The 13,156-nt window shown below is 51.6% G+C and overlaps 1 protein-coding gene across 1 annotated transcript; it reads right to left on the bottom strand.

Moving 5' to 3' along the window:
• Window positions 1–4,402: 4,402 nt before the first annotated feature.
• On the bottom strand, window positions 4,403–4,990 carry Ubl4b (ubiquitin like 4B). Its single transcript, XM_052178532.1, is given in 3 exon segments — window positions 4,403–4,437; window positions 4,440–4,486; window positions 4,488–4,990. Coding segments are annotated over 3 exon segments (585 nt in total).
• Window positions 4,991–13,156: the final 8,166 nt, after the last annotated feature.

Here is a 13,156-nt window from a genome sequence, read left to right as displayed (position 1 = left end):
AGGTCTGCCCCCAAAGTGTGAAGACTGCAGCAGCTTTAGAACTACTTCCAGACACGCTTACGTTTATTATGGCTTCTCCCACAATGATAGTTTTCATTTAGCAAAAGCAGAATTGTGCTCAAGCTAAGTCCCAGATGTGGAGAGAGAAGCCGCTCTCCCACCATAGTCTCGGCCCCTCGTGGAACCTCTCCCGGCACAGATGGGAGATGCCCCGGCCTGCCCGTCCCGTCCCGTCCCATCTGGAGCACATCTCCATCCAGCGTTGCCATGCCTTCCCTCCGGCATCTCGGCTGGATAGGGCTGCTTTCCCGGGGATGCTCAGCCGTGCCCTCCGCTTCCTCCCTCCCGTGCCCCTCTTCCCCGGATTAAAACAGCTGGAAGCTTTAAACAGCAACTGAAGTCTCACTTCATCCTGAGCAAATAGGCTGGGGGAGGGGAGCAAACGAGGCGCGGAGGCCGCAAGCTCTGGGGCGTGTGTCTAAAATCAGACAGCCAGGCATCTTTGGAGCTCTGGCACAGTGTGAGTTTCTTTCACATCTGCAGAACTTTTCACCACGGAAGAAGACCGCTCTCTGCCTGGCCATTCGGTACTAGGGGTAAATTTCCAGGCATAGTCATAAGCCCATTGTCTCAGCATTCAGGAGACTGAGGCAGGAAGGTTGAGAGTCCAAGGAGAGTCTGGTATACATAGTGAGATCCTGTCTCCCAATAAATAACCTAGAAGCAGGAGGAAAGAAATGTGGCTTACCCGCCACATCTAAATCATGGGTCAAAGCAGGCTATCAGGGATTTCCCCTACGCCAGGGCTTCGCAACCTGTGGGTCTCAGCCCCTCTGGGGGCCAAACACCACTTTCACAGGGGCCTTGTTATCAGATATCCTGCATATCATATATTTACATTATGATTCCTAACAGTAGCAAAATTACAGTTATGAAGTAACAATGAAATAATGTTATGATTAGGGGGTCACCACAACGTGAGGAACTGCATTAAAGGGCATCGGGAAGGTTGAGAACCACGGACTTAAGCCCTCAGCTCACCATGCAGCAAGAGACAGCAGGGGGCGCTCTGCTCTAGTGCGGGAGCCAGGATTCCTCAAGCTGACACAGCACAGGCATCTTCGGAGGAGGCTGACAGTGACTGGACAACTTTCTCTTCAATGCAATGATATTAAGAGCGGGGGCTTTTTAGCAGATGACTGAATCATAAGGGCTCTGCCCTGAGGCTGGCTGGCTCACTTAGTTGGCTTTTGTTCAGACTACTGACAAACTGCCCCATAAAACAATGTGGACCTCTAGTCTTGACAATCTTGTACATACATGTGCATAACCTACACCCTCACACATATGCACTCGTGCACACACGCACACGCGCACACACACTCCCACACACTCATCAGACAATGGCTTGACTTGGAACTTCCAGTTTTCCAGAACTGTAGACAACACTTTTTGGTGGTCCATTACTGCTTTTTATTTTGGTGACAAAATACCTACAAAATACAATGTAGGAAGGAAGCGGGGTGGTTCTGACATGATTTAAGAAGGGATACCATCCAGGTAAGTGACGCCCAGTGCAGGAGCATGAGACAGCTCATCACATTAGGCAGGAAATAGGGACAGACTGTAAACACTGACGATCTGCCTTCAGTGACCTACTCCCTCCAGCAAGGCTCTGCTTGCTAACGGTCCCACAGCCTTCCAAAGTGATGTCACCAGTCGGGGACTAAGTGTTCAAACACACGAGCTTATGGGAGACACTCATTATTCAAAAGACAACCACCCAGGCCTAAGGTGTCTTAATATAGCTGATACGAGACTATGACAGAGGCCCCAGAATGTTTGCTCATGAAATCAATAAATGGTGTGGCAGCACACAGGCCAAGAGGCCTCTCCAATTTCAATCAGAAATCGTTTTGCCAGGGACCAGTAGGGTTTGGGACTTCAGGTAGGTGATCCAGGAGGAAGCTAGGGTGGGGAGTCCAAATTCCAGGTGGACACACACGTGCGCAAAGCTGGCTGTCACAAGATGCAGCCTATTTGAGCGGCTCTGTTACCTCTAGAAACATGTGTGTCCTTTCCCGGTGGAGGAGGGACAGGTGACATGGGGAGTTAAAGAGCTTTCTGCATAAAGCTGAAGTTCAGAAGAAGCGTGCTCACTAGTCCTATGGCCAGAGTAGGGAACAGAGAGTCTTTCCAGTAATAGATAGAACTGTGGAGGGTCCTTGTGGCAGGCAGTCCAAGAGCTAGGGTTGTCCACACACAGCAGGAATCACACGGAAGAGTCAGCATCTGCTGAGAATGGTCCACGTGAATGATGCATTCTGTGTGCCCTCAATATATCTGCCCCTGTTTTTCCCACAGTACAAATTCATCCCCTCTCGGGGAATGAGACCCACAGTTCTATAACACACGGTACTGCACTGAATGATACTATCCCCGGGTTAACAAAATGTTAACCAGTCTTTACATGTATGTTGTTAGTACACTCTAGTGCTCAGCTTTTGAGGGGGAAGGGGGCAAGGAGGGCCCTTGGAAGGGATGGGTAGTCGGCGACACAGAGCAGGTGGAAGGATGGACCAACTTCTGTGCTTCCCGGTTTGGGGGTGGACACATCCTCCCGTGCACTGCTGGCCATGGAAGCAGGAGAGTGACTGGTGCCTTACCTTGCTCTCTGCCCTGAGCACCAGCCAGAGAGAACAAAGGCTTTGCCTGCCCTTCATGCCAGCTTCCCCCAGCAAAGAGAATAAAACGCCCCACTTACTTTTATCGCTCAGAGGTTTCCCGGGAAAAGGGCTATTAGTTCCCCTAATGTAAAGATAATAGGCTTGTCCCCATTGGCAAGTGGCACAAGCCCAGCACAAATGAATTCACGGAACCATCACAAGACCTCCCGGCAGATGGCAAATAGCCTAGGAATGAGAGTGGAATGAGGCTAAGAACTTTGGAGAGGTGTGGACCCCACCCCACCCCCACCTGCGGGTAGTGAATCTGGGAAGGGTCATTGAGACCCATGGGGTCCTGCCTCTCTTCTCCCCTTATCAGACAGGGTGAAGTTGTCTCTAGGGAGGAGACGACAACACAATGCCACCCAACAGGCTTCACAGCCGAGGATCCCAAGACCCTTCCTGCCATCACTGTGGCGCTCACTGCTAGAAAAAACACCCACTGCATCAACTGCACCTCTTGTCTGTATCAATGTCTTTGGCGTAAGTGGATATTATGATATAGGCCAAAAAGCTCAGCATCCTACAAAGGAAGGATGTCAGCCAAGATATTGGTTGGCCTAGGCTAAAGGTCAAGTCGATAGGCCAACGACAGAGTACTTCCCAGAGAAATCAGACCTCTGCTCATTCTTTACCAAAAATCTATGTCCCTCTGCCCTCTCCACAGTCTCTATCTCTGGCCCTCAGGACTGAAATTCTACAGGAATAGTACTTTGGAGACTTCAGCCCCCAAAGGGGGACCACGATTCTCAATAGGCAACCCTGAACCTGTACAGGGTTTCTCATCTCTGGTCTAGGGCTGTGCTCTTAACCCCAGGTAGACAAAAGACCTGCTCTGGCATATTCTGCAAGGCAGAAGCACCAGACCATATAGCCACAGGCTGTGCTCTATGGACATAACCCTGTGCAGGCCTCTCATTGACAAGGGCAGGAGGCCTTGTTCGTACTGTTCCCCACCCCCTCCTCGGTCTCCAAAGAAGTACTGGACAATGTCAGTCAGATAGCAGAGCTCGGTGATACCTTGATTAGTCAGAACGTGCTAGTGGGCATAACTTTATTTAGGTTGGCCCCATGCGTGGACCACTTGCAGACCATTTTTCCTGCCTAGGGCTCTGTTTCCTGCTATTCTTGGACTTCAGCTGAATTTCCACAAGCCCCAGGACTGGGCCGTGCAATTGCTTTCCCTGACTCCTGTCTCTGTGGTCCCATCTCTGAAGTTATGGAACTACATACAAGCAGGCCAGCAGGGCCAGCCTCATCATGAGTTCAAGGGCAGCTGACAGCCCTTCCTCATCTTTATACTACTAGAGGTCTGGATTCTATGAGGAGGGACGATGAATGGACTCACACTGTCAGTTCTGAAGGAGAAGAGGCGTTGTCTCAAGCCATGGAGACTTCCTCTGAGGCATGCTTTGGCAAAACTGTTCCACTCAGAGCTGGGATGAACTTTGACTGTCCCTATAGTGTACCTTGCCCATTCAGATCCCTTGTAGCAGAGAGGTGGTGCTAGAATCAGTCTGTACTTCAGAAGGGGACCTACAGGTGAGAGGGCATAGAAGGATCCAGTTATCTTCCAGCTACTTAACGGGTTAGCAAGAAGGACGCATGCATCTCCATCAGGAGAAAGCAAAGAGAAAAACTGCCCAAGAACATAAAAGGGTCAGTCCAGGAGAAGTTTAGTGAGCAAGAGAAGGATGAGCCACCTCCTCCTCATCCTCCTCAACCTTCTCTTCTTCCTCCTTTCCTCCTTCTCCTCCTGTCCCTCCTCCTCCTCCTCCTTCACCATTTTGTTGGAGTTCTGATGCAACAGCAAGGGCTTCCTTTTCCTCTTCCAGCTCTTCAAGCTGCTGTTGTGCCAGGAGTTGGCCCACCAACTGCTCCAGGGCCTCCAGGCTCAGCTTCTGCAGACGCTCCTCGTGCTCTTGCCTCAAAAACCCCAGCACTGTCTTTGCATCCTTTGGTCCAAAATGTTTGTCTAGGACCTGGCCCAGCTGGAGCCACAAGGGCTGGGTTTGATGGGTCTTATCCAGCGCTACATCCTCTTGAGGCCTCATGATGACATTAATGGAGGCATTGGGCCCAATGCTGTAATCTGAGAGGTATTTGTCATCAGCCAGGAGCTGGCCTCGGAACAGCAGGTGCTGCTGCTCCTCCGGCACCTGCAGGTGCTGAGAAACCAGTTTCTTGAGTGCGGCCACACTTTCTTTTCCAGATACCTTCAGGCTGCATCTTCGGCCCAAGAGCAGTTTGACCGTGAGGAACATTGGGGCCAGAGCGGAATCAGGAGGGATCCATGCTCTGAGAGTTGCCCTGAAGGTATAGGGCCCGATAGGTGACCCTGTCACTGCTCCTAGTAGGGCAAGGGCCCAGCCCACATGGGCAGCCACTAGCTAATGCACAGTGATGTCATAATGCTGCAGGAGGGCTCACTTCCAGAGCAGAACTTTAGGGACAACAAAGAGCATTGTGGACATGAAGCACCTTTCCTTCCTGAGGCAAGAGGGGAGAAGGACAGGGTTGGGGGAGGGGGATGACCCGGAAAGAAATTGCAGGCCTAGGAGAAATGAGCGAGCGCTGGGACAGAGAAAAAGAACAGAGAAAGGCATTATCCCAACAGCATGGCCGCTGATTCTTTCAGCACAAGCCTCCAGTACTTTCTTGTTCTCTTGGTGTCAGTCAGAGAAACCACGGAGCTGCAGGAACACCAGCACAGAAAGCTAGGACAGTCACCAATGGTGCCTGTCTTGAATCTGTAGCCTCGACTTAATCCACACATCCTACAGGTACTTTGATGATGCCTTCCCTGTGGGAGGGGAATGTGCAGGCTCGTTTAATCCCATAGCAAGAGGCGCATAGCTGTGTCTTTATGGTGGCCCACCCTGCCTCCTAAAACATCTCAGTATCTTCCTCATGTCGGGCAGGCTCTGAGCAGACTCTGGGCTCAGAGGTACATAAGGAACTGGATATTTGTTGGGTATTTGAGTGTTGCATTTGGCAAGTTTCACTGCAACACGTTGTTGATCTTGGCCCAAACCCTTGGCATGTGGAGTAAGCCCAAAAGGATGGTAAACCTTCTTGGTTGAGAAGCAAGTAACCTAGAAAAGAGCTAGCATCCCTAGTAGGTAAGATGGCTGCATTGGGGACTCCTCAGTTCTTCTGGCACCCAAACCCTTCCTTTCCTTCGTCCTTTCCTCCTCCATCCTGCCTGCCTTCGTTTTCTTTCCCACAGCCCTGACCCTACAGGGGATGACAATGTTGACCATAAGCACAGCTTCCTGCCCATGAGCCTGCCCACCCACAGAGCCCACTCCAACCCTGTCCCAAGGTTGCTCAAGTGTCAGTCCTGTCTCCTTGGCATCTAAGAGCAGCTGAAAGAAATAACTATGGGAGCACATGAACTGTCACTATAGCTATTGTCCCATGGGAGCACAGACTGTCACTATACCCGTTCTCCCATGGGAGTGCGGATTGTCACTGTACCTGTTCTCCTACTCCTGTATTCTCACTCTTGGCAGATGACCCCGACTGTGGTCCACAGCACTCACAGTCAGGAATCCCAGCCACTGAGCCTCGTGTTATTCCTCCTGTTCTGCCGGCTCTGGCCTCCCCTGGTCCCCACTGGCCACCCCTACTCTGAGGCCCTGCATAGCCACTGCTCTGAACTCACTTTCATCCCAGCCCAGCTATCACCTTAGGCCCACTCATTCCACAGCCAAAGGGTGGCTCTAAAGCTACTGAGTCCTGGGAGCTTAATCCCCCTTTGCTTCTGGAACAAAAGCAAGCCTTCCTGGCCTGGGCCTTTGTTTATCATCCCAGCCTCATCAAACCCCCACTTTTCACTCTTCACTCCAGACACGTGAACCTGCCTTTGCTCCTGCTTGCTTTCCCATTTAAACTCTACCAACTCATCCTGCAAACCCAGCCTGCCTTAAAAATCACCTCCTCCAGGAAGCCTTCTCTGCTTTCCCCAGTCTTGGACAAAGGTAATCCCACATATCCTCTGTGCAGCCATTTTTTTCTAGTGCATCCAGCATATACACACCTGCCCCTCCCTCTGCTGCTCAATAGCAGGATCTGAGTCTCATCCACTGTGGTGCCCATGCCCTCAGCACACTGAGTTTTATAGACAGATAGCCCTGAACACACATGTGTTAGTAGAAGAGATCCAATTCAGACACGTAAGCCATGCGGGATCATGCAGGACCCAACCAAGCACATAGGCTGTGGAAAGATATAAACCTGCCTGCAGCCTCTCCTTCACCCTTCCCCTTCCCCTGGAAAGATGAAAATCCCAAATTATATAGAAAATAAAGCAGAAAGTGATATCAGGCTTTACCAAAGGCTCCTCTGTAACACTTATTTAAATAGTCAGTTCCCCTGGTGGATATGAAATAAATCTAAATTTGCAAATGTACACACAGTGTAGGCGGGGCTGTGGCTCCATGACGGACAGGCAGGCATCTGTGCAGATGGTGGAACAAGTAAGGTGTCTGAAGGACCATTTAAGAGTCCTCAGTCCCTTGAGAGGAAGACCCCACGATGAACAACTCATTGGATAGACAGGATTGGAGTCATCCTACAGTAGCTACCCCAGCAGCACTAGCCAACCCACAGAGGCCTCCTGGAGGGCGAGATCTGAGTGAACCTTACAGGGGACAGAGGAAGGAAAGGCGTAGTCTGTCCCAGGCTGGGGGGTTCTGGAGGAAGCAAGGGAGCACGGAGGCTAGGAGCACGGAGGAGGAAGATAATGTTAGCCATCTGCATCTAGCCCCTCCTCTGAAGACCCCTTTATCCAGGCTTGAGCTGCCCAGACATGAGAAGTCTCTGGAGATGGCCACTTGGGTCAGATTCCCCAGACTGTAAGCACATGGAACCCATAACACAGTCTCAGTTCTCCACAGCCTGTGACTATGTGTAGGCAGGTGCACCCACGACAGGGACTTTGGAGCCACGAGGACATTAACAACTGAATTAGCAATGTCCGTAGCTGCTGAGGGAAATGGTCACTACTCAACCCCTGGAGTCTCCAGCCCCCTCCCAAAGGGGTCAGAAGAAGCACCTGTCTGGGGACTGGAATCTCATTTGGAGCTAGAAAATAATCCCCACCCCCCATGTAATTGCTTGTCTTAATTATGCAATTAACATGATAAAACCTAATTGTGTAATCAAAGCACCCAATCAGAGGATTGTCATAATTAGAGGGGAAGATCTTCTGGAATGAGTGGGTTTTGTGACTTGGGGAAGGAAGGAATGTGTGCAGAGAATATGTACGGCCATGGGTTCAGATCTGTCGCAAACGCTGCAAAAGCTGTTGGCACCACTGGGGACCAGTGCAATGCTGAGGGGCAGATGGGCGGATGGGGGAGAGCTCCCGGAGGTCTGAGCATCCAGGTTTCTGAGCTCTTCCAGTGCTCCTGGATGGGCTAACTGAAACTCAGTAATCATAAAATTAGACCTGTTGTCCACCAGCTAGCCTGGGGCCTGCCTTTAAAGGGTTAATCCTCAAACATTTTTCACCTCCAGACAATAGGAGTATGATCACTTCCCAGCATCCTTCTGAAGCTAAGGTGCCAACCCACAGCATCTGACCCACAGAGATACTAAATGTGGCATTCAACTTACAGGTGGAAATGAGAGTTCCTATTGCCGCTTGTGCAACAGTGAGAAAGACCTCACAGAACCTGAAAGCATTGCCTGCAGTGGTTCTCAGTACATTCCTACCTGTGCAGGGCAGGCGGGTGGGCAGGGCAGTGCTCTGAAAGCTGGTCCTAGCTCAGAAGGGAAGATGGGGTGAGCAGGAACATTAGTGACAGCTGAGGGGCTCCAGAGTACAGGAAACTCCCTGCTGCCTCCTCTCTGGTTCTGTATGAAGGCTTATCTGGGAAGTAAGTTACGAGCTCTGTCCACCTGACCGCCACCCACCCCGAGCGAAATGAAGTGTTGTTATTTTACTTGCATGATGCCAGCTTGGCCTTGAAAGGAGCGACAAAGGTGAGGGAACAAGCGGAAGTCAGGGCAAGACCTGGAAACAGCCAGAAGCAAGAAGGAAGATGGTGGGTATAAAAGAGTCAACAGAGGAGACGTGTAGCCAGGGGAGACCCAGGGAGGGGCCAGGGAGGTGGCATCGGGGAAGGGGATAAAAAGAGGAAAGGGAGAGAGAGATGCAGGGCAGGCAGAAGACGTGCATGTGAAGTACAAACTCACAGGTGGGGTGCTCCCCTGGGAAAGCCATCCCCTTCCCCTCTCCTCAGAGTGGGGAAAGTTCATGGGAGAGGTTGTCAGGGAAATTGGGGTCCATTGGGGAAGCTATCTATCCCAGGGAAGAGCTAAGGTAGAGCACTGTCTTTGATTTCAGGCACTCCCTGCCTCCTCCAGATCAGGGAACCTTAGCACTCAGAAGCACATCTCAAGCGCCACGGTGTAAGGCCCAGGAGAGCCCAGTGCTACTAAGTCCTCAACCCTGTGGCAAGGCCCACCCTCAGTCCTACCCTGTGCTGACTTCCAGCTGTCTAGCTGTCATCAGGAGAGGTTCCTTGAGGCTGCTCTGCACACCATGAGCCTAGCTGTGTATAGGACAGGCAGCTAGCTCTTCAGGGGTCTCCGTGAGCAAGGGGACCATGGCACATCTTATGCGGCTACAGGAGCCCAGAGGGGCACAGATGGGAGAGAGCAGGGGAAAGGCAAGTTTCTGTTGGCACTGAGCAGCCTGGGGTCTGTCCAGAACCCCATGCTCACACCTATCAAACTAACTCCTGCCCCATGCTGCTGTCCCAGAGCCCAGAGAACACAGAAATCTGTCTGCAACCTCCTGGAGCAGCTGGAAAGCCTGGTCCCAGAGCCACACAACTCCCACCTTGTGAAATCTGGCTGTGGCCACTAGATGTCACTGGTGACCTCCCTGGCCAGCCCTGGTGGCCATGGCCAACCAAGCTGTTGTAAAACCTGGGCACAGAGAACTGGCCCTCAGGTACAGAGCTTTATTCTGACATGAGACCCCCACCTCTCACAGACCGTCCAGCCCGTGTCGGTCATGGCTGGGGTACAGACACGGGCCCACGATGAACAGGCTTCTGGGCCAGGAAGAAGAGGTCAGTCAGGCACACATTTTGAGGGAGCACATAAGCCTGGCACTCCAGTACCTAAATTACCACCAGGGAAAGGAAGCCACCACCATAGGATCATAGATTCAGCAGCTGCAGACTTGAGTTCATCTCTAGAATTTGCAATTGGTTTAGATAAAAGCAACTTTAAAGAGGTCTGGCAGTGAGTAGGTAGCCAGAGAGTATATAGCCTGACTAAACCGAGGCTGAGTTCCCAAGCTCATTGGCTGCCTGGTAGGGTGGCAGCTGTCCTTCAGATGTCAGGCTCAGCTGGGACTGGAACACCTGCAGTAGTAGGCTTGGGGTTAGCAAGCTGAGTGGGAGAGGTGGACAAGGCAGCCCTGAGCTCCTCTCCTGCTAGTTTGTACCCAGGTATGAAGGCCGAGTATCTCTCCAGGCCAGATGCTTGTGGGCTGAACATGGGGTGTCCAGACCTGAGACACAGCCCCCCTACTCCCTACTAGGTCAAGGCCATGTTCTTGGCTTAATGGGGAGCCAGTAGCTCATGAATGATAGAACTCTCAGGGCCTGGCTGCTTCAGGTCACAGACTCTCTAGAGCTGTCCCAAACCACCATGTATTTTCCCACTTGACACCCCCTCCCCAGATCTCTACCAGGGCATATGGAGTAAGCACAAAATTCGGGGCTACATCTAGGGAGACATTTCTGATAGCGGTGCTAAGAATGCTGGGTTCTGAGAACTCTCAGCAATAAAGAGAGCCAGCCTTAGCCCATGAAGATGCTGAATTAGCAGGGAACAAGGGGATAAACAAGATGACCTCAGCAATGCAGAACCTTTAGGAGCAGATAACTCGACAAGCCTTAGCAGGGAATATAAGCAGAGACGCCAGATAAACAGTCCCTGCTGTTTTGTACAGACAGGCTCACCCAATAGGTAAAGAGTATTTAGTGTTCACTATGTGCTCTGATTATATGAAGAGGTGGTGGGGTGGCCCTACTGCAGCCAAGACTGGGACCCTGAATTATATTGTCACAGGTTGTTAGAGAAAAGGGGGAGCTAAGAGAGTAAGAGATTGGGGCCCAGGAAGGTTCCCTGCTAATTGTCAGCCTATTGGCAAGGGGTTTCCATTACCAGGACCCCTAGAGAGAATGCCAACAGGAGAGAAGCTGGCCCTAAGCCCAAAGAAGTGAGTCAGGATGGCCGTGGGGAGTCACATGTGGAGAGTGCTCCCTAAGGCCCCAGCCAAGTTTCTGGGCCCCAGATGAAAAGTGAACCACTGGTTCCCCCTGGAGGGGAGTAGTCAGTCACCCTGTAAAAGTTTATTTTTATACATGTCTGATCTATTTCACATCCGCTCAGATATTTTGACACATATACAGGAAATGTAACTCTCCCCCCATATGGCAGTGTTTGGTTGGCCAGACCTGAAGAAACTCAATAGGGTCACAGAGGAGCAGAGGAGATCGGCAGCTTCGGAGAAGAATGCCAGAGGCCTGAGGCCCTGCCACCGCCTCGGGCCAGGAGACTAGGAACAGGGATCACAGGGAGGTCAATATGGGAATCCTTCTGCCTGAGAACAGAGCCAAGGACCCCAGGTCCTGAGGTGATTATGATTGCTGCTGCTTCCTCCAGACAGAGGATGAGTCCTGAAGCAGGCAGGCAGGAAGAACTAGCAGAGGAATGAGGTGTGTGATAGACCAAGCAGGCCTCAGAGATGAAGTCAGCGTGTGTGTGCCCTCTGACGCCAACTAATTGAGCTGAATAGTGTCTCTCACACAAAGTCAGGAAGATGGACGGAGACAGATAGGGCAATCGCTAGCTTGATGCTTGTCTCCTGAGCACCAGTGAGCGGCCGCTGCTTCCCTCATTCCTATACACAGGCACCTATGATCTGAGTCATGAACTGATGCTTCCACAGGCCCTTAAACGCCCTTAGCACAGTGCTGTGGAAGAGCGAGCGAGGAACAGCACCTTCCTTCTTCCACACGGGTCAGGGAGGAACTCTTTTCCCAGTTCCTACAGGCTGAGCCCACTTCTGCCAGAGAGAAAAAGATGGCATGCCTCACTGTTATAAAGGGGATAGAATAGCTTAAATATCACATTCCCATTGGGTGCTGTAGGAAGGCAGGCTGACAGTCTCTTACTCGTCGGTTGGGATGGAGCTGACGCTCTCAGGAGTGCCTCAGTGCTGACTTTTGATGCTGAGCCGGGCAGGGGCCCTGAAACAGTATCTCCTGTGAGGCACTGTCTTCACAGTGCAGTCTGTGCACGTCCTGTGAGCTCTGCCCATGTCCCAGGCCTCCTTCCCTGTGGCTGTAGAAGCCACTGACCTGGATCCCTCCTGTTGCTTTGGTCAGCAACACTGCCCCTCCTGGGTGTGAATGGGGGCTACAGGCTGCTTCAGGATCTCAAGGTATGGAGTCCCTGCCTGAAGTGGAATGTGACAGCCAGAAGTTCCTAGGTCCTCCCTTCCTCCCCTTTCCCCTGGACATCAGTGAGTCAGTGGATGAAGGCTACCCTTGGCCTCACCGCCCCCTGCTCCCCCCCCAACCTCCCATAAATCCTGGCGACACAACAGGAAGGCCCTTTAACTAGCACATAAAAGTGCTTTGGGCTTTCAAAGGCCCCTGCTCTGTGTTTACAGGGGCCAAGCTTTTTACGGGCCATTTCCAGTCCTCCTTCCCCTGACCCACTGATGCATCTCTGGGGCGGTGAAAGTCACAACCCAAGCCACGTGACCATGGGCACAGAAGGAAGAAGAGGTCTCTCCAGCCTGGAAGGCAAGGAGGATCAAGCACAAGCAGGCTGGGCAGCCACCCATCCTACGGCCTGGACAGTCTTCCCAGGAAGGGCCATGGAGGATCCCAGAAGACATCTCTGTAGAGGTCATAAAGGTCCTGAGGTAAGGAGAATGTCAGGCCATGTCACAAGTGGCCAGGTAGGCCAGCTGCCACTACTGCGACTTAATTTCAGACCTTGGGCATCATTTTACCCCTCAAAACCCCATAAGGTCTCAGATGTACTGAGCCCAGCTAGTTCAAAGACCTTTTGCAGGATCTTGGCACTAAGTGCAGAGAGGTTCTAGTCCTTGGGACAGAGAAAGAAGAGATCAGGAGCTAGAGAAATGTCTTAAACCGGAGGTTCTCAACCTGTGGGTCATGACCTTTTTGGGGGTTAAATGATTCAAAGAGATCTCCCAAGAACATTGGAAAACACGGATATTTACATTACAATCCATAACAGCAGCAAAATTACACTTATGAGTTAGTTTAAAACAAAAATAATTTTACGTCTGTGGGTCGCCACAACATGAACTACGTAAAGGGTCTCAGCTTTAGGGAGCCTGGAACCACTGAGCTAGCCTATGC

Source organism: Apodemus sylvaticus, chromosome 4, assembly GCF_947179515.1.
Source record: "Apodemus sylvaticus chromosome 4, mApoSyl1.1, whole genome shotgun sequence".
Classification (NCBI taxonomy): Eukaryota; Metazoa; Chordata; class Mammalia; order Rodentia; family Muridae; genus Apodemus; species Apodemus sylvaticus.
Note: the sequence above shows the minus strand (reverse complement) of the source record. Positions and strands in the feature narration are given on the sequence as shown.